Source organism: Sardina pilchardus, chromosome 5 (assembly GCF_963854185.1).
Source record: "Sardina pilchardus chromosome 5, fSarPil1.1, whole genome shotgun sequence".
NCBI lineage: Eukaryota > Metazoa > Chordata > Actinopteri > Clupeiformes > Clupeidae > Sardina > Sardina pilchardus.
Genome location: NC_084998.1, coordinates 20,426,154 through 20,448,499, shown reverse-complemented (window position 1 = coordinate 20,448,499; position 22,346 = coordinate 20,426,154). Strand labels below are relative to the sequence as shown.

At 41.3% G+C, this 22,346-nt stretch overlaps 1 protein-coding gene across 1 annotated transcript; it reads right to left on the bottom strand.

Moving 5' to 3' along the window:
- Positions 1 to 14,177: 14,177 nt before the first annotated feature.
- On the bottom strand, positions 14,178 to 15,182 carry LOC134080792 (trace amine-associated receptor 1-like). The gene is made up of 2 exons (XM_062537403.1): positions 14,683 to 15,182; positions 14,178 to 14,529 (listed from the first exon to the last, which is right to left on the bottom strand). Exons 1-2 carry the CDS (start codon positions 15,180 to 15,182, stop codon positions 14,178 to 14,180), a joined length of 852 nt encoding a protein of 283 aa, XP_062393387.1.
- Positions 15,183 to 22,346: the final 7,164 nt, after the last annotated feature.

The following is a 22,346-nucleotide window of genomic DNA, read 5'->3' as shown; positions in this document are numbered from 1 at the left end:
TACAGAACTGCTTTCACTTCCCCGAGTCGCGAACGCAACATGCACAACAACCGATATTTAGCAAACACATGTATTTCCAGCTCTCAAAACCGATGAGGTCCAGATCTCAGTGTCCTCATAGCTGCCTACAGCCATGCATAGTAAGCCTAATGATAGCCTAATAGTTATGACATTAATAGCCTATTAATGACCTCATGTCGGAATGGCACGTTGTTTGAAAAAAAAAAAAAAAAGTTAAATAGGCCTAGGCCTACCGCCGAGTGGGGATATGTCGGAATGAACAGCGGATACCAGCTGGGTTGTAAAACATTACTGTAGGCTATTCGTTGATCTTATCGATGCAGTCCTTGCGGCCACTTCTCCCCATCGTAGGAAACTTTCTGCTTAGTGTTGACAACACAAAGGCCTTCACGTTGTGTGGCAGTGCTTGCTTGCCCTTCGATCCATCCCAGTTGGTGGTTTTGCACCTGTCCCTGAGTTATAGTCTATATATGAGTAAGCGCTTATGCTCTAACCGCATAATAAAAGAAGCACCTGCAGCAGTGCTTATGGCAAGGCTATTAACACCTGTCACTGAGCTATGGACAACCAGTTATGCTCGAAAATTATCATAATAACAGACACACCTAATTGTATGGCTCTACGTTTAAACACATCAAATTAGCAAGCATTTCCGCAGCAACGTTTGCTTTCTTTTTCTGTCGGTCCGCGGTTGCTTGGTCAATTGCGCAGCAAATTGACCATTACATTACTTATATATTTCTTATAACGAAACGCGAAGAAAAAATACGAGGACTGACCATCTCGTTTCTCCACGTTTCCCCCAATACCATGGCGACAAAGAGAAATAAATATGATTTGACATTTAAGCTGATTGCTGACAAATTTGCCACACAATTCGGGAGAAGCAGCGGACAGGAGCGCCACCACAAGCAAGCACTTCTAGCCCAAATTAACATGGCAACGTTGCCTATGACTAAAGTGTCTAAGTAGGCTAGTCCTACTAATATTACATTTGATTGGTAGCATGTTTGTAGTGCGCCAGTTTACCCATCCCCTACATCAAAACAGCTTAGAATCAATCAAAGAATCAGCTGTGTCGGCGTTAGGCTGTAGGCGATTTTCTATAACCATTTTCATTCATTTCAACAATGGTTCATTGAAACGTCGTTTGAATAATTTCGCCAGTCATCACCTTCATTATAATGATTAAATGAGATTAAGGAGTCGACTATTGACGGATATGCGGTCTTCATCATTTTGAAATGCGGGATGAAACTTTCTGCCACCTGGTGGTTGTTTGGGTACATTGCCTTAGCCTCGAAAAAAATCGGCTTGACGGCCTGCGGGATCTCTTCGGGAGTCCCGCGGGAGAAAGTGCATTCTCAACCCGTACCCACTGTAATTGCATGACCTATGACTATGAATCAAGTGTTGTTCATCACAAAACACCTGGTCTTTATCCTTATAACTACAGGCTATGGCAAGATCTACTCTGAGGCCGACCTACCTGATGACGTCCTCAATCTGATGGGGTTTCGTCTTGGATAGTGATCAGCTGTAGCCTGGGTCCCATCCTGCCTTGCGCGGTGATTTCTTTCATACTGCTAAAGCAGAAGTTAATGGCCACCCCATCAGCTAATCAGAGAAGAAAATTCCATTGTTGAGGGACATAACAAAATGTTTAAAGTTTATGAATTCAAAATATGAAATAGAAACAAGACAAGCCATGTTCTGTGTGTGTGGAGGGTTGAACAGAGATTGTCACTGCTGTAAAATACAATAATACCGAAAATCGTGATAATTTTGGTCACTATAACGATCCCCAAATACATAAGTGTTATTATTGCAAAGCCTATAAAATAAATAGATTTTCACCTATATAGGCCTATTTTATTTACTTATTTCTACATGTGCCGTATCGTTGATGGGTTCCATACCACATCATGCAAAAGGGGGCCTTGGCCAAAATGTTGTGGTATTTGGGGGGCCTTGTCATGGGAAAGTTTGAGAACCCCTGCTCTAGCCGACAGTGCCTCCGTCCACACAGCACAATACCCTTTCTTGGTAAGAGAGCTGTGGGCAGTCATATTATCAGGGGTGTGCGTTTTTAAACAGAATTCCGTTTTTTTAGGCCTGAAAATGAGACCCACGCAATTCTATGAACTGGCTTGTTGCCTCAGCTCGGTTATGCAAACACCTTCTTCATTGGTGTTTAGCGGCTTCTTCTCTCGGTTCGCGGACTGGGAATCGATACTAGGAATTGAATTTTAAACTTTAGAACGATTCCGGGAGAATTGGAAAGCTAGTCCCGGTTCCCATCGATTCTCGATACCCAACCCTAGTCTTGAGCGACTAGAGAAAGTTGAAAGTGGCTCAACTTTATGGTAATGAGCTATGACGCGGTTTAGCCACCAAATGACCAGCAACGAACATAGAATGCTACTACGTCAGAGCGGCCAAACGGAAATGTTAGTAAAGTGTTGTTAAAGCGTTGCCAGCTGCAGCAGCGACATTTCCGGAAAGGTACTGACTCGATTAAATTCATTCTGGACTCTCTATTCGACCACATAAAGACGTGGGGATACTTCGGTTTGGCTTTAGGGACCCTCTACTCACTACCACGTAAGTGTAGTGTTGTTTGGAAGTAGAAGAGGTATAAAAATAGCATTTTGAAGCGGCGAAAGGACGTGCCCCGGTCACTTCCAGGCTAACGAGTTTTGACTAAAAACGGTGAACTCGAACTTTCTCAAAATACATCCGAATGACATGATTTTGGTGTCAACTCACCGTATGTACCCCCAATAGTCCGAAAAATTGATCTAAAGTGCATTTCACTCCGGATTATCCCTTTAAGTTTCGGTTTCGTTTTTCATTTTCGCTTGTTTTATGCTTGCATATTTCTCTGCAGACCTTCCCCGACAGCTGTAGCGTGTATATTTATACATATATAGGCTATATATAAATATATAAATTGCAAGCGTGGTTCTCCTTGTTCTTTATGCGTCTCAGCCTTCCAGATGTAAACAGGGAACGTCTCCTGAACAAACTGCAAGGTAGCAATAGCGGATAGGGACACTGGGGGCGGGAGGAAATCTTACTGTTTTCAATAAAACTGGTCAGTCAAGCAAAACAACGATTTCTAAGCGATTTTATGACTATCAAAAAGTTGCATAGGGTCTCTTTAAATGTTTTTATTTGTTTGGCTGGCACTGTCTCTTTAGACGTGTTCACGTGTTCTAATGTTCTTTACCCTCTTGATAAAGCCTCTTTCTGCATACTGACTTCCATGATGATGGAGTGCAGATCCTTTTCCGACTCTTGTCTTGCTCTGGTCTCTGCTGTATCCCAACTGCTGGTGTCTCTCCTGCAATGGCCCTGGGTGTCTCGGCTGGTCTGGCCCTGGGTGTCTCTGCTGCAATGGCCCTGGCTGTTTCGGCTAGTACTGTCCCTTTCGCTGCTGCTCTGGGGGTCTTTGACTCTCCTGGCATGGCTACAAAAACTAATATAGCTGAGCATCACAATATCATGTACAGGAAAGTAAATAATGGTGAGACATACATTCCATAGAATTCGATCATCTATAGCAGGACAATCTGCATAGCTTAAAATGGATAAAGATTAGACAATGGAAACCACTAAGGCACTGCCCAGGACTACTACCATAATTTCCCTTACAAAGACTCAACAGGATAAACAGTCAAATAGGCCTAGTGATTAATGTACACACTGCAGTGGCATGTTTGCCACATAAGTGTCTGAAAACATCTGTGCAACTCGACAAATCTGCAAAAACATAACCCCAGCAATAGCCAAGAGAAGCTGAAGATTATTTATTATTACATGATCCAATATTATAGTCATGTGGCAATTCATTTTGTTTTATGACATTGAGCATATTCCTGCAAAACATAACTCCAGCAGTAGCCAAGAGAAGTTAAAGATTATTTATTATTACATGATCCAATATTATTATAATGTGTCGATTCATTATTTTGTTTTATGACATTGAGAATATAGTTTGGGTATTTTACAAACCTGCAAAACATAACTCCAGCAGTAGCCAAGAGAAACTAAAGATTATTTATAATTAGAAATGTGCATGTCCAAGGACCTGCAAGAGTGGGCTTGCAAAAATGCTAACTATGCTAGCCAGGTTGATCAACGAACTTGGCTAATGATTTCTAGCAGTTATGCAAAAAAATGCTAATTATGCCAACAATGCTAGCTAACCTACCAACCTACCAGGTTGATTAGCTAACTTAGCTGATGATTTCTAGCATTTTGTTAAAAATGCTAACTATGTTAACCATGCTAGCTATGCTAACCAGGTTGATTAGTTAACTTAGCTAAAGACTTATTAGTGGGCTTGCTGCAAGGCAAGTAGAATCTATTGTTCTAAATAAATTGATGTTTGAATAATTGCAATGTTTAACATTTCAATTAAAATCACATACTTTATGGAGTACTAACCTCTGCCTGGCCACTCCCCTAACAGGGTTCTTGTATGGAGTAAGGAGACCGCTGGGCTGCTCCAGACAGGGGTAACCTCCATCATCCAATAAGACCGTACCAGGGGGTGAATAAATGGCACGGCGGTAGAGCGGGCTGTTCCTGAGGACCCTGGCATCATATGAAGGTATATTTGGTGCAAAAGTCACGAGCACATTTAACTGCAGATTTCGCATTCGCACACTAAAGTCACAAATGTGTAACCGTATTTTAAAGTTGTACATATTTTTTTTCATACCACAAAACAGGGCTACGATAGGTGTTGGAGTGGCGATAGGTGACACACCGGCAAAGTCGAAACGACTTTGTCAGCGGTGTTTCGCCTTTCTATCGAGACTAGAGCGTGACTTGCCGGTGTACTGGAAATGGGTGGAGGACGAAAAGGACATGGAAGCCTCCGCAACAGAAGGTCGTGCAGATAAAAGAGACCGTGAGCCTACCCATCGAAGACTCCAAGGGACTTGATAAAGTTCCGTCCTCCTAGCCCTGCAAGTCCTGGAGGAGCTACAGTTCGACGTAGCATCACCACGGTGTGTTAGCTGTATTGTTACATATATTGTAATATCATGTGACATGTGTTATGTCTTTAATGTATGCCAACAGAGGAGATGGCTGAAAGCAGTGCCGTGGACCAGGCTACTCCAGATGAAGAGGTGAGGATCACATCAGAGGTAGCTGAAAGCAGTGCCGTGGACCAGGAGCCTGGACATGACGATGTAAGGATCACATCCCAGTCGTTGACGGAGAGATGGCCAACTCCACCACATACATATTCCATAATCTTTGACCATTTGGATTTCTATATGCATGCACACCACCAGTCCACCCTACACAGCAACCAGTCAATACACTGGATACATCACATCTCAGTCCAAGACCGGATCCCAACATATCATCTGGCTAATGATAAACCACTTGGAAATCTTCTGGACTATGACCTGAATTTGTCACTCCCTGGAGAGGGTCAACAAATGCATATGAATACTGATCAGCAGAATCCTGACAAGTTATCTGTCTGTATTCAAGCCTTTCTCCATCATAGTCTTGCACCACATACCACATCATTATTCAGCAGAGATGGCACAGCGTTCGACTGATGTAAGAACTTAATAATATAATAATATTCTACTGATGAATGTTGTCATTGTAGTTCAATGAAAAGTGACTATTTTCACTTACAGTACCCATTAGGACTGCTTTTCAAAGATGAAAATAAATCCGCTGACTTGTCAGAAGTACTTCGACACTTTCAGAACACGTAAGCATGAAGTGGGGTCACACAATTCTTTCCAGTCTAATCGCTGTGTAGAGTTACTATAAAAACTAGAAATGTGTCCGAGGACCTGCAAGAGTGGACTTGCAAAAATGCTAACCAGGTTGATTAACTAACTTAGCTGATGATTTCTAGTAGCCTGATTGCCATCGACTTGAAAGGCTCTGCGAGACTTTAGTCTGACCAAGAGCCTGTACTAACACGGTTTCTCCAAGTGCTTGGTAGACCCGCCTCCTTTAAGTGCCCCAATTTGCTACTGGTCGATGTCAGAAAGCGGTTTGCCGAGTTTAAACCAATAACAACACTATTTCCTCTGCCTTGGCTTGAACACGCCTTTACCCAGAGCCGTTGGAGCTGCTCAAAGTTGATTGGTTCTCGACCAAAGGGGGCAGTTCCGCAGATTTGGGGAATTCAGAAATCCCAAAGATCCTTAAGGCGGAGCAAGATACGTCGTCGTAGTTCGTGGGCTATGTCCAGAAGTACCTTCTTACCCGTAGCGTCTTAGTTAGCTTGCTCCTCAGTATGCGTCCCTACCTACATTTGGACAGCACTAACTAGTTGGCGTCACCTGACTCGGGGAGGGGGGTGTGTTGACAATTTGCATGACGTGTGGAGCTTGACCTGCGCTGCGCAATGGATTATCGGATACCTGAGGGCAAAAAGAAGGTGTGTCGCACACTTACTGATATGCGGTAGCCGTCCGCCTGGCTACCCCCGGCCTCTGCGGACACCAGCTGGTCCACCGTCATCCAACCCAGGACTCCTGGGCGGTGGCCAAAATGTGCCGTGCAGTGGGCCGCGAGGTAGCCGTAGAGGCGGTTGTGACGGCCAACAACAGGGTCCTGCTCCACGGCGGCTGAAAAGTGTGGCCAAAAGAAAGAACAGCTTCAACACCTTAGAGCAAAACACACACACTCACACATCACTTAGCCTCTTTGGAGAAACAGTGAATGACAAGGAGAGCTACAAACTTACTCAGTAGATGAGGGATGACCTGAGCCGCGTGCTCGCGGCAGCGCAGCAGGTCGCCTGCGAATATGTTTGCCATATCTAAAACAATCAGATAAACATAATTAGAATACATAACCTGCTAAAAGCAAGCGGGGCCCGCTTGGGCCCCGAATTGCTGCCGTCCCCCTGACCTAGGAGAGAAACGGGCAAAAAAAGACAAGAAAGTGGAAAAAAATTGGAGCGCAAGCACGTTTTTCACGTTTTTTACTGGCAAATGAAATGCGCGCACTGACCACATGTGCCACATGCGGCACGCGTGCTTATACAGATGTTAAAAGTCACAAGTCGATGTTGAAAGTCACTTGTAAACACAGAGGTTTTGAAACAGTCCTCCAGATCCCACCTAGTAGCGCCACAGCTGGGGTCTTTTTTTAATTATTTTTTTTATTACTTGTCGCGCCTGCTTAGTATGCTTTTGTTTGCAGAGTAATCCTCATGAAAATGTAGGCTATATGCCTACTTTCGCGGGGGGATGAGACATTTTCCAAAGTTGTCTAATACCCAGGCCCTCTACGAAATATAGTAGCCTACAATGCTTAAATCTTTTAATCATAGTTACGTAGGCTATTCGAAATTGCGCTCTGAGTAGCGGAGGACAGTGAAACTAGATATTGGTCGTTAATCCGGTCGTAGCTTACCATGCCTTACCAGTGCATGGCTTTGAATATTTTAATCGTTGCCAACAAATGTAAGGGATTCAGTCAGTCGAGTTTATTTGACATTCTCGGCATGCACTTGAAACGCCAATCAAAACTCCTGACATGTTAAAGGAATAGTTCCAAATTTTGGACATAGGACCTCATTTCCAACTTAGTCGGGGTGATATACAGTACAGGCCAAAAGTTTGGACACACCTTCTCATTCAATGAGTTTCCTTTATTTTCATGACTATTGACATTGTAGACTCACACTGAAGGCATCAAACTATGAATTTACACATGTGGAAAACAAAAAAGTGTAAAACAACTGAAAATATGCCTTATATTCTAGTTTCTTCAAAGTAGCCACCTTTGCTCTGATTACTGCTTTGCACACACTCTGCATTCTCTGGATGAGCTTCAAGAGGTAGTCACCTGAAATGGTTTTCACTTCACATGTGTGCCCTGTCAGGTTTAATAAGTGTGATTTATTGCCTTATAAATGGGGTTGGGAATCAGTTGTGTTGTGCAGAAGTCAGGGGTGATACACAGCTGATAGTCCTACTGAATAGACTGTTAGAATTTGTATTATGGCAAGAAAAAAAGCACCTAAGTAAAGAAAAATGAGTGGCCATCATTACTTTAAGAAATGAAGGCCAGTCAGTCCAAAAAATTGGGAAAACTTTGAAAGTGTCCCCAAGTGCAGTCGCAAAAACCATCAAGCGCTACAAAGAAACTGGCCGTCCCAGGAAAGGAAGACCAAGAGTCACCTCTGCTGCGGAGGATAAGTTCATCCGAGTCACCAGCCTCAGAAATCGCGCGTTAACAGCAGCTCAGATTAGAGACCAGGTCAATGCCACACAGTTCTAGCAGCAGACACATCTCTAGAACAACTGTTAAGACGAGACTGCCTGAATCAGGCCTTTGTGGTAGAATAGCTGCTAGGAAACCACTGCTAAGGACAGGCAACAAGCAGAAGAGACTTGTTTGGGCTAAAGAACGCAAGGAATGGACATTAGACCAGTGGAAATCTGTGCTTTGGTCTGATGAGTCAAAATCGGAGACCTTTGGTTCCAACCATCGTGTGGACTGCTGAGTGAAGGCAAAAGGGCCAACAAGTGCTAAGCATCTCTGGGAACTCCTTCAAGACTGTTGGAAGACCATTTCAGGTGACTCTTGAAGCTCATCAAGAGAATGCCAAGAGTGTGCGAAGCAGTATTAAAAGCAAAAGGTGGCTACTTTGAAGAAACTAAAATATAAGACATATTTTCAGTTGTTTCACACTTTTTTGTTAAGTATATAGTTCCACATGTGTTAATTCATAATTCTAATGCCTTCGGTATGAATCTACAATTTTCATAGTCATATAGTATGAAAATAAAGAAGGGGTGTCCGAATGAGAAGGTGTGTCCAAACTTTTGACCTGTACTGTAGGTCGGTGGAGATAGTTTTCAGTGAATTTCTGCCCTTCCTTAAGTTGCAGCGTTCATCTGGTGCTAATCTGGTGCCGAGATAACGCAAGTCAACGGTAACATCCAGCCTGCCACTTAACACTAGAAGCGCCGGGCCGTTCTGACCCACTTATACCTAGAAGCGCCGCGCCCCGGTCATTTGACCGCTTTGACGACCTACTAGAAGCGCCATGCTGGTGTGAACTACTTAAAGCGCGGTGAGGCGGTCAAATGACCGCTGAGTCCTTAGACTGGGACGCTGTCACTTACACATAATGATAGCTAGATGGCGCTTCGTGCACAAATCAAATCGTTTGGTCATAGATTCAGTTTGCACTAAGCCATGTCTCATTCGTGTCAAACCGTGTAAATAGTCTGTGGTTGTTTCAGTATGACATACAGCACGTTTTAGGTAGGCTATCTGTTCATTTATTTGTGTTTTTTGAGGCAAAAACTCTGGAAGAGTTCTTGAACAAACCTTAAGCAAACTTGACTTTCAACTTAGTTTTTAATATTTTGGAGATTGTTATAAAGATGATTAAATCAATGTCACACACGGTAGTTTGAGTGCAGTTAATCTACGAATAGGCTATAACATTCAGTTATCGGCTGAAAACTAGAAATGCAATTCCAAGGAATTACCAGTGCATGAAAATGCAAAAAAAGATAGATAATGTAGATATGGTTACTAAGGTGAAGCTAGGGTAAACATGGTGGTTGCATAGTTTACAGAGAGTTGATAGTGTGAAGGTAGACAGTTTAAAGCTGAAACATTCCAGTTCTAACTTAACTAATGATTTCTATTCATGTTAAAATGTTGATAAGCTAACTTAGCTAATGATTTCTAGCAGTTGTGTTAAAAATGCTAATTATGCTAGCAATGCTAACTTTACTAACAATGCTAACCAGGTTGATTAGCTAACTTAACCGATGATTTCTAGCAGTAATGCTAAAAATGCTAACTATGCTAAAAATGTTAGCAATGCTAACAATGCTAACCATGCTAACTAGATAACTTGCTAGTGAGGACTTTTATTTTGAAACATTTGTTGCTAGGGTATCCATGGTGCCCACCATCAGGAAACAAGAAGTTACTGCAGTATAATCATGTTGGTTGCTATGGAAACGGTCATAAACACTTAATTTTAATGGTTGCTATGTTGGTTGCTAGGTACATGGAGGTTTCATGTAGTTGACTGGAGGCATAGGGGATGATAACTGACAGTTGGAATGGTTGAACAGTTCAATAGTTGAGTAGTTTCAATGGTTAAATGATTTAATAGTGTATTATTGCAGTGAGGACTTTTATTTTGAAATGGTTGTGGACAGAGGAAACAGTTAACAGGATATGTAGTCTTCTGAGAGACTGTATGCTAAAGCCAGAGAAACTGACAGTTGGTGCCCAGGTGGCCGGCCACCTGGCCTAAGATTCTAATTGCTGCCGTGATGTCATAATGAGCAATGTTAAGTCTATGGGGGAAATTGTAATAGTTTTTAACTAATAGTTTAAAAAGTATAAAAGTTACAAAGTTGATATATACAAAGCCCACATCGCGTAAGTAAGATCTACGTAACACAGTTTGAATGAAGTTTCTACGTTAAACGGTTCAAGCTGAATTGCGTGCGTTAGAAGAAGAATAATAAGAAGATGAAGAAGTTGAAGACTAGGAAGAACAGTACAGTGCATTTTCATGCACTGTAATAATCAAGTCGTTGCACCTAGTCATAAATGTAGGCTACCGTCAGAACGATCCAAAAAAGTGCTGAAACGTTGACCATTGTGATTCAAAATTGACTTGCCTATTGCTGTGACAGATAACAGTTTTGTTTTGGAGTCGTGGGAGAGAGAAGTAGCAGGCTTCTGCGATGTTTTCCGAGGGAAGAGTGCTTTGGAAGGCTAATAATAAGGTTAATAATTCCTCCCAATAAGTGAATGTGTATAGGCTATGTTTCGATGTCTGCTGAAAAAAAGCTATAGGCCTATTGTTTCTACAATGTACGCTAACTTCTATGTGAATTCGTGATTCGGGATTGAGACACACATTTTCACAATGTTAGTAGACAGTTAGTAGCCCACTGGTTAGAGCTTCAGTCCCTACGCCCAAGAGTTGCTGGATCGATCCCCGACCTGTGTATGGCAGAAGTCCTTTTGAGCAAGGCACCAATAAAGTATATTCTATTCTATTATTTTCTATTCACACAACTACACGCACGCTGGCGAATTCGAACATTCTGAAACGCGCATATGCGATGAAACATGATTGCGCATCTTCCACGAGTTGCATGTTAACAACAAACCAGCCTATGGCCTATGCAGGGGCAGAGAGAGGGGGTGGGGTGGGGAGGCAGTCTATGCCCCAGTGATGTCTGTAGCCTAAGATCATGTCCACACGTAGCAAAACGACCCCCCCTCCGTGAACTGGTTAGACGTGTATGGGGGAGGGGGAATGACCGGTTGATAATGGCTTTAGTTGCCACTTCATGTCTTCAGAACATGCAACTGAGTCCTGTGTAGCCTATCGTAGCAAAGAGCACAATAGGCTACTGATGTGGTGTATCCAGTGGGAATCGTTTACTATCGTTTATTTTTCGCGTGTGTCTCTATGATATAATTATTTTTAGATACAAAATGTCTAACTGGCTTAGCCAAAGTTTGTCAGATGGCGGCTCAATTTGGATTAGAAAATGATTACATACAATCAGAAACAGGTGTTTGAGATTAGGTAACTCAGTCAGTCCAGCAAATATGCAAGAAAATGCTTATACATTAGTCTGAGCTTTAAAAGATAGCCTACAAATAGAAAATAAGATATACAACTATGAATGTACGTAGGCATATGCGCCCTACATACATAAATAGGCTACAACGAATTTCAGCTGAAAATATGTTTTACACATGTAGCCTAGGCCTGCCTCGTTGCAACGTTTTCAAAACAAACTCGCATTTTACCACTGTAAATCGCCTCCATAGACTATGCCATGGAAATGAAAAATAGTTATTAAAATAAATCACATAGGCTATATAATATATATTGCACATATATAAACTATATGTTTTATATTATTCTCATGCCCGACCGACAGGAAGCCCTTGCGACATCTGCTGTGAGAAAAGAGAATAGCAGCCTGGACAAACATGGCCGAACGTGAGACAATAGTGTTGTCACATAAGTGAGCGCAAAATAGCGTTAAACTAGCTTGTATCGGTGTGCTTTTGATCATGTAAAAATTCTGGGTGACAAAACACGCGTATTTAGGAAAAGTCGTGAACGTAGGGCCCTGGAACTTAATCGAGTGAAAATATATATATTTTTTGTAATCACTGCGGTCAAATGACCGCAGCCCGGCAGTTCTAGGTATATCTAGGTCAAACCTACACGGCGCTTCTAGTAATGCGCGTCAGCGGTCAAATGACCGGCGCTTGGCGCTTCTAGTGTTAAATCAGTCTTATCCACTCCACAGAACACCCGAAACAAATAAATTATAACGTCAGACTATCGATGCACATGTCTGTGTTGATAGAACAATGTTAGAAATAAAACTAACCTTGCATCGCATTGCAATAGCCTATACTTTGTTCCGTATATGGCAGTAGCGGATTGATATCGAGAAACTAGTCCAGTTTTGAGTTGCATGGTTAGTTTTATTTTTGAAATTATTCTATCAACACGGACAAGTACATCGATAGTCAGACAATTTAATTCACTTGTCTCGGGTGTGCTGTGGAGTGAGTAAGACTGTTTTGGATGTTACCGTTGAAATGCGTTAGCTCAGAATCAGTTTAGCAAAGGGGAACGCTGCAACTTAAGGAAGGGGTTAAACACGATAAAAACTGTCTCCACCGACCTATAGTATATCACCTCTGCAAAGTTGGAAATGAGGTTCTATGTCCAAAATTCCGAACTATTCCTTATAACTGACGTTAGTCATTATAATTCACCACATGATAAAATGCTGTTGTAGCTTGACGCACAGTAGACTACGGTATGCCTATCTCTGAATCAACATGAATATGCATACCTAGATCTATATAAGTTGGTAGAACTTTATTTTGCGAAGCTAGGCCTACTAGTAGATGGTGAAAATGAATCACCCTCACTGCCCTATCGCGTATAGCTGACCATCCATTGGTACAATGTTACAAAATGCGCAATCTTCTCCGTGCATGTACGGTTATAAGTAAAGTGTCAAGCGTAGGCAAACGTCAAATGTCAAAAGTGCTGGGGGCAAAATATCTGTGATAACAAAAACTGCTGGGTACATGTAGGCTACCCAGCGTCCCCGGTTAAAATGAACGCATACTTCCATTTTAAAATAGCCTATAAATAACATTTCTAAGTAGGCCTAGGCCTAGCATATAAAATGTAGCCTAATGTCCATCTTGTCCATCTCTTTCGTCTTCGCCTTGACAACTATAGCCTATTCACGGAACTGCGGTCTTGTAACCGCTGAATTAATCCAAAGGTTGCCTATCGAGTCTTTCAGGTTGAACTGAAGGCTATTTCCTTCTGATAGGCCTACATTTTCTAAAACTATTTTCATTCATTTCAGCAATGGTTTATTGAAACGTTGTTTGATTCATTTCTGATGCAGGTTGTATGTACAGTGTTTTTGTCTGAAAAGAGAGTGGGCTGGGTGAAGGGAGTCTTTGATGATTCTCTCTGCTCTCTTCTGACAGTGCTGATCCCAAACAAGACAGTTGCCACCCCAATTAAGCCAAATGCCCCCCCCCCCCCCCCCCCCCAAAGATTACATTCTGGTAACCACTCTGCCCAGAAAAGCTGTGCAATGTGAAATATTACCTGGAAAGTTTGCATTCCACACAGGATGTATGCAAAAACATTCAGAAATCATACTTCAGTAATAACTATATTCATATGACTTATTTTCTAAAGATAAAAATCGCACATACATGTTCATTAATTTCACAGAGCTTCTGCACAAAAATAACTTGCAGGCAGCTTGCTTCATCATTTCAAAGAATTGCCTGATAAAGAAGACACAAACCACTGGGCAGACAGAGCCTGCTGAGCAGAATAATGCCATGTGGCAACATCAGTAGTGTTCAGTGACAATCATATGGATAGATTTGTATCTCAATTGTCATGAATTGTTATGTACAAAATAACTGAATTGTATATCTCTCACTCAAACAGTTTTGTTTTAATATTTAAATGTGCTTCCGTAACTCATAGAATGATGTGTACAACAAATTATGACATGACAGTTTGACAGCCTAGAAATATGTTGACAGCCTATATATGTTTTTACAAACTTAATAGTATAACACCGTTATTTTCTTTCTGGGAAAACATTTAAGTATGAGGATGAGGAGTTAAACATTGACAGTGTTAAAATATGCTTCACTGATATTCTAAACCATGGATAAAAGAGGGCATACATAAGGGGATTCATGCAGGAATTAGTATACAAAAGCCAGTACATAAAAACAAAGACAGCTGAATTATATGGTACACTATCTGCTATTAGACTCCCAATAAAATAGGGTATCCAGCAGATAAAATAAACTGCTATGACAACTCCTAATGTTTTAGCAGCCTTGGTCTCAGACGTCTTTGGTACTGTGCCTTTACCTTCTGGTTTGATCCTGACTGTGACAGTGTTAATGATTTTGGCCTGGCGCCTTGCCACAAAAAATATCCTCAGATAGAAATATGATATTATGCATATAGGACCAACTAAAACAAAAATGAAATCAATAACCATGTAATTATAAGTGATAATATAGGGGCATTTTCCACGGCATGAATTTTTAGGTTTAGTATGTAGAAGATGCTTGTTCAAAATGGCTAAAGCATAGATAAAAGAAGAAAACCAGCCGAATGATACACAAAAGACTGCTCTCTTGAAGGTCACCTTAACTGTATAATGGAATGGATCTGTAACAGCAATGTAACGGTCAAGTGATATTAAAAATATACTAATATGGGATCCAGAGAAGATGGTAAACATCATAATGGGAAATACAGTGCAAAAATAATCTCCAAAGTACCAACAAGTTTCAATAAAGGCAAGTCCTTCCACAGGTATGACTATGAGCCCAGTCAATAAGTCTGCCACAGCCAGAGAGAGGATGAGCAGGTTGGTTGGAGTGTGAAGCTGCTTGAAGTGGGAGATGGAGATGATCACCAGCAGGTTGAAAAACACAGTCAGGCCTGACACTGTTGAAAGGAAAGTATACATTATGATGTATTCCATAAAGGATCTCCAGTCCTTAACACAAGATGAGTTGTGCAAAGGGAAGCAGAACTGAACTGAATTTTCCTCAAGCTTCATGTTTCCTTTGAAGTTTTCCTATCCAGGTCTTGGATATTTAATGTGGCATGGGCGGTAGTGAGGATTTTAAGAGCCAATCACTGGGGGGGGGGGGGGGGGGGACAAAGTCAGCAGTGTTTCACCATCCGAGTTGCCAGCTCTGCTGTTACTGTAGTTACCACAGCTGCGGTGTACACCACTCTACAGTATTTTGAAAGTGATTGCAGTACCAGTTTTGGCCAAAATCCTACATATGGTTAGCCTAGAAATCTAGTATGATCGACGTATGATTTGTGTGTGTGTGTGTGAGTGTGATCGTGTGCCAGTCAATCGCAACAGTCAACGTTACATTGTTTCATTGCTTTGTTTTAATGGCTAGTTACGCTACAACAATGCTGAAGAGAAAGTCATCATTCTCAATAACCTATTTGTCTGTGAGCCAGAGGGGTTGGTCGTTACCAAAAAGGGCAAACCATACCTTTACTGAAAGCCTGGAATCTCAGCTTTTCAATGATGTATAGTGGCCATCTGACAAGAGTAGCTGTTTAGAGTTATCACACATATAACATGTAAACTAAGGTTGAGAAAATAATATGGCTGGTTAGTTTTCAAAAAATGTTTTCATGCATAGGCTAGATAATAGGTGAGGAATGTTTAGGAGTCAGACAGTGCAGGCCCTAATCTCTGACTGAAAGTGCACAGAATTTGTGCATTTACACAGCAATATTTAAGAAATGTTCTAGTTTGTAATGTTCTGTGTTACCTACATGTATTCAGAACTAGACAGGGCTCCAGACTAACTTTTTGCGTTGGTTGCACCGGTGCGCCTGGCTTTTTTTTTTTAGGTGCACCAGCACAAAATTTAGGTGCACCCACATTTTTCATTGCATCGCCTTTAACGCCAAAAGGACACCTTTTATCGCACTCCTTTCATATAATGTGAATGATGTTTTTAACAATAAGGCGTAGAAAAAGCTTGTCTTTATTTGAAACACAATATATAAGGAATATGCATATTCTTTATAAAGAATTTTATATATAAAAAAAATATATATATATTTTTATATATATATATATATATATATATACATACACATACTCTGTATAATGCTTTCTACATAGGCCTACTGAAATTTCGGATATTCATGACATTCATGACTAGTATTCATATTACATTTACAACTCCGCCTCTTTAATTCAGATGTCGGCTTGAAGCCTCAAAATATTGTAAACAAAGTAGCATAGCATTAGTTGGCTAGCTTATTATAGTCTATGGACTGTTCAGTTTCCCCACGTGTGTTTAAGTTTCAAGGTAGGCATACTTTTTCTCCTTGGGACAGGCCCTTTTGAGTTTTGGAGTTGGAAAACATTGAGATGATCAATCAACTTGAATGCAAGAGTTTTAATAAAATTTGTGCCGTATGCTATGATGCTAACCGGATTTTAATTATAATTTCGCTAGTCGTCTTCTATAGGCCTACGTCATTCATTTCACGATTGTGAATGTACATGTCGAGGGGCGGGTGTACATTAAGCGCGCACGAGAGAGAGAGAGAGAGAGAGAGAGAGAGAAAGCGGTCCTAGGAGAGAGGGTTTACTTCTATACAGTTTGGTAAAGTTGCACGCATAATCTAGCCACGTTTACATCAGGATACAGATAATTCACAGCAGTGGCAATCCTAGTATCTGCTCAAACCCTCCACACACACAGAAAATGGCTTGTCTTGTTTCTATTTCATATTTTGAATTTAGGATTTGTGTACATTTTGTTAACAATTTATAGCATTTTAGGATAGATAATTACTTATAGCTTAAAATATTCAGTAATTTGAATACTTCATATTGATTACACTTGTCTTTAATGATATTACAGGGAAGGTGTGTAGGTCTAATTGAGTGCCTGTCACTTTAAGAAGTACCGTACGTGAACATAATTATAGGTTTCATTCGGTTACTTAGGAAAATAGTCGTGCATAGTTCACTACATGTTTTCATAAAATAACATGAATGTTCAAAAAACTAACAAAGGTAAAGACAAATATTTCTGGTGTAATACAGTAGAAAGGATGAGTGTCCAGCAATGTTAACTTCTATGATTTAGGTAGCCTACCGTGGCATGTCAGTCCCATTCACTTTTTCCTTGGCCATGTTTAATTGGCTGGGTGCTTAACTTACTCTACCATGACTGTTCTTGGAGTTTGGTATATCTGTTATATCCAATGAGTGATAACCAGTGCTCAAAATAAAACGTTACGGTATTCTCCTGATAATGTTAGTGGAATGGATATAATGTGAACGTAGCCTGCATAAAAAGACGCTGAGTGGCAATGTAGGGCCTACAGCGAACCGTGGTTAAATCCATCATTTAGGTTGCTTTCACACTAGACTGTTTAGCTGGACCGGACCCGAGTGCGGTTCCTTCTACCGTAGTTGGTCTGTGTTCACATTACATGTTTGTGTGCGCACCCGGGTCCGTTTGCGTCATAAGCACCATGCTTCTACACACGAACTTCGAGAATTCTGTTTACAAATATCACTTGGCAACACAGCAGAAGGCAGTGCAATGAAGAAGACAAAGGTAAAGATTCTTTAGATTCTTCAGAACGTTTGCTTAGCAACCTGCTCCAGGGTTCTAGCGAACCGGACCCGAGACCACCTTTTCAGGCGGTCCCGGGTCCGCACCCGAGTTCGGTACAGTTGCATTCACACTATCAAAAACAGCCGAACCATCGGACCAAACGAACCCGGGTCCGGTCCAGCGGACCTAGTGTGAATGGGCCCTTAGACAACAGAATCAGTATACCATTTTTGTTTCACAGAAGTCTACCAGGCCTGTGTCAAATGCAGGCTCGGGTGTAGCTGGGACGAATTAAACACACGGTTTTCACACCGTGTTTATCAACCGTGATAATAATAATATTTGAAATGAGCATGGTAATTGTTATATCCTAGTCAACATTTTCATCATGGTTTACCGTTTCACCGGTAATAGTCACCAACTGATATTACGAACAGATTGAAGAAAAAGAAGAATGGATTTGGAGTGACATTTCTTGCGAGTGTGTGAGCATGAGTGTCCATCCAGGTGCGCAAGAGTTGTCAACTCTCGCGAAAATTGTACTATACTTTGATCCACTTGGATTCATTTTAGGAGCAAAATGCGAATGAAAGGGTTGAAATCAGTACTCGCACGTGTGCGCCCATTCCGTATTTTCTACTCGCACTAATATATTTTTAGTCGTTTTTGTGACGACCTGCTCGCACTGTACAGCCCTGACCTATGCTGACATCGAGCAATATGCTGTTTCACGTTATGGTGGTGCTCGACCATAAATCAGCCCCTGGGAGCGCATAGCTGAAAAAGGGCTTAAAGAGACCCTATGCAACTTTTTTATAGTCAAAAAATAGCTTAGAAATCATTGTTTTGCTTGACTGACCAGTTTGATCGAAAACAGCTTATTTCCTCCCGCCCCCAGTGTCCCTATCCGCTATTGCAACCTTGCAATTTGTGCAGGAGGCGATCGCTTCTTGTTTACATCTGGAAGTCTGAGACGCGTAAGGAACAAAAAGAACCACGCTTGCAATTTATTTATATATATGTAGCCTATAGATGTATAAATATACACGCTAAAGCTGTAGGGGAAGCTCTGCAGAGAAATATGCAAGCATAAAACGAGCGAAAACCGAAACCGGAGATGAAATCGCCAATCCTGCATAGTTTCAGGTCTACAGGTCCCTTTCCACAGGTGTATACAATCAAGCACCTTGATTATCAATGCAGACTGCATGGTGCTTGATTGTATACACCTGTGGAAAGGGACCTGATGAAACCCATGAATACTTCTTCTTCTTCTTCTGTAGTATTTGGCGGCTGGACATGCCGGAGGATACCCAGCAACGCTTCGTCTGACATCACCGTGAAAAGGGCTAATTGCTATGTTGTAGCTACTGCAGATCTGCGCAGCACAGCAATGGTGACTAAGCGCTAGACATAGTGTATTATGAATCACTCCAACACTGATTATCTAGCAATGAACATAGCAACCAATATGATCAACATAGCAACCAGCATAGCAACTGATAGATCCGTCTAGCAACCACCTCAACCATCCTTCTGCAATGATGACCTCAAATCACAATGGCAGCCAACATGATTTATGTAGCAACTAGCGTATTCTATATTTTTGCACAAGAATGTCACGTTTATAAGACTTTTTTAAATTTTGCATGCACTTTGTAATTTTTCAGAAATTGCATATCTTGTTATTATTATTACTATTAGGGATGATTGTTGATGCCAGAACTGTATATCTTTAATGGCTGAAGATAGAATTGTGGGAAAGGGCAGAGACACAGTTCTTTAAGGGGTCGGGACGGTCTTTCGCAGAAATACTAAAAGTACATGGCTACATTTAACGAAACAGCACATGGTTACAACGGCAGGAGAAACTTAGTTAGCCCCATAGTTTGACATTTTTCTATGTTTTTATACACAAAGGACCCAATAGCTCAGTCACAAAAGTACATTGAGAGTTAAAATGTGGCACATTTGTTGATCTGTAAAAAGCAAACAAGAGGGTCAGGTGGAATGCATTTGTTTATTTCACACAAAATGACTCAACATTGACTGACCTTATCAGTTTATGATTTGTGTCAATGTGGATCAGAGACAGCGGAGCAGCATGGGCGACGCCAGAATAATTTTGTTGGTGTAGCTAAGCTGTTGCTGTGATACACAAAGGTGTTGCTACCCCCCCCCCCCAAAAAAAAAAAAAAAACATAGAAATCGCGAAAATTGACATAGAAATCCACCTTCATTTCACAACGACACCCAGCCACTGACCTGTATTCAGTGCATGAGTGCGAACATCCCTGCGTCCCGTACATCGCTACTGATTTGCTCTCTTACCATATTAGCCATTAACTCAATTATTTCGTTCTGTATGTCATGGTGAGTGTATTTTGCGTTTTGTGGGTTATCCTCCATCTTTTCTTTAACAGTTTTGTCAAACTTTGCAATTGAATGGAGAAACTCGATAAAGTTCCCTCTGTTGGACGAGTCCACGTCCTCCTGGTGTCCCCTTTGAGCAATGCCCTGACAGGCTATATACATTAAAGCCTCCACCACACCCCTTATATACTGCCTATTTTCCCTGACTAACATGTCGTGCCCGACGCTAAGTGCATTGCTAATCCTTGAACCTGCCCCTCTTTGTCTTAATTTAAATTCGGCCCATACGGCCATAGCATGCTTATGGCCTGCAGATGAGTTATGTGTCTGTAGCGACTGCGTGGCTCTCACCCATGTATTAAATCCAGTAAATATGTACGTTTTCTCCTGGTGGAATCCTCCCTGGTGGCCAAAGTGGCGGCAAGCGAAACAAAATGCTGAGTCCCTACAAATGGAGTACTCCAGCTCGGAGGGAGGCCGCGGGAGAGGTGGAGACCGATCAAAATCGTTTTCTGTCGTGGGCATCCCACTTTCTGTCGTAGACAGTCTCTTCCTGAAGAGAAACTTCTCCATTTAGGCTAATTCTAGTTTGTTTTTTTCTTGTTTTTTTGTTTTACATGTAAGACTTTACAGTCAGCTCAGCTCACTCGGTTAACTAGAAGCTAGCAACGACCAGGTTTTGCATTCTCGCGAGGCAGCGCTAGTGGCGGGCGGGAGGAGAAGACGTCGATATAACCATGTTCAAACATAAATACAATTATTCAAAATCTTTATAGTTTTCATTATAACTATCATATTTGATAGTAAAACTGTATCACATTAAAAAAAAAAAAAAAAACTTTGAGTGAACTTGATGTTGCTATTCAAAATCTTGGTGTTGCTATAGCTACAGCAAGCAACACCCTGGCGCCGCCCCTGCGGAGCAGTAACAGAATAACGTCTTCTCGCAATACATCGAAGCTGGATCATTCTGGAAATTATTCCAGCACCATCTATTCGCTGCAAAGACAGCCTCACTCGCTTCCATGTAAGGCGAAGGCCCATCGCTTGAAGACTGCCTTTAACCATCCTGTAGCCTGCATGAGGCATCCTTAACTTAATTCTTCTGACCCTCTGGTGTAACTCTACATCTGAAATATCAGAATAACATCCACTAACGGACATGTTGTGGGGCTTCATTTTCCGATAAAGGGTAGACCTACCAATGCCGTGCATTTCTGCTAATTGGGCCAATGGGAGTGACGTATCCAGAAGTGCCTGAAGACTTTCGCGACTGATTTGCATCTCTGGCCGTCCTACATTCCCATTTCAAGAGCAGGTGGCAACTAGTGTTGTTTTTGGCGGCCTGTTATGGTTTTAGTTTTAGTCTAGTCTTTGTGTCAAGCTGTCATTTTAGTTTTTATCAGTTTTAGTCATGTTCATACTCTTTTAGTCTAGTCAAGTTTTAGTCGACTGAAAGTATGAGCATTTTAGTCTTATTTTCGTCTAGTTTTAGTTGACGAAAACGAATGACTTTTAGTCTTGTTTTAGTCAATGAAAATTGGATTTTAGAATATTTTTATTAATGCAATTCTATTTAAAGGGGTTGTTCCTCCATAGACTGGGTAAGACTGTTTTTAGTGGCAGGCACTATAGCACCAGCGAACTCTGAAACTATAGGACTGGATGAAATGTGCAGATAACGGTCTCCACTGATAAATATCACACTGGCTAACCTGGAAATGAGGTCCTACGTCCAAAATTCTGAACTACCCCTTTAATAGGAAATTATACATTTTGGTTAATTTTCATGAATTAAAAAAATTACAAATAGGCTATTACAGGTTACATTGGCACTGAACATTGACAGTGGAATCAGGTATGTTACACAGAGTTTGGTGTCCCCCTGTCACCATGAAAGGACTATTTGGAATATTCTGTAGACCTGCTGTTCCTTTTCTGAGAACAATTTAACTGAAGATCAAGTTGTCCTTAGGCTATTGAATGCTGTAAATGTGGATGCTATTTCATCATTAACTAGGTAGCCTATAAACGTGGTTACACACAGTTGTCATCTTAATGCAGTGTTTTGTAGCCTATAAAACGCATTTCACGTTCATCACTAAGTTTTGGTAGGCTACCGGCCTGTGCCTTGAGTGATCGCGGCCCCTTTAAATGCGTGGGACTTTAAATTACGTTTTAACTCCATGCTGATTTTGTTGATGAACAGCGCCGTCTTTGATTCAGTTTTTCTA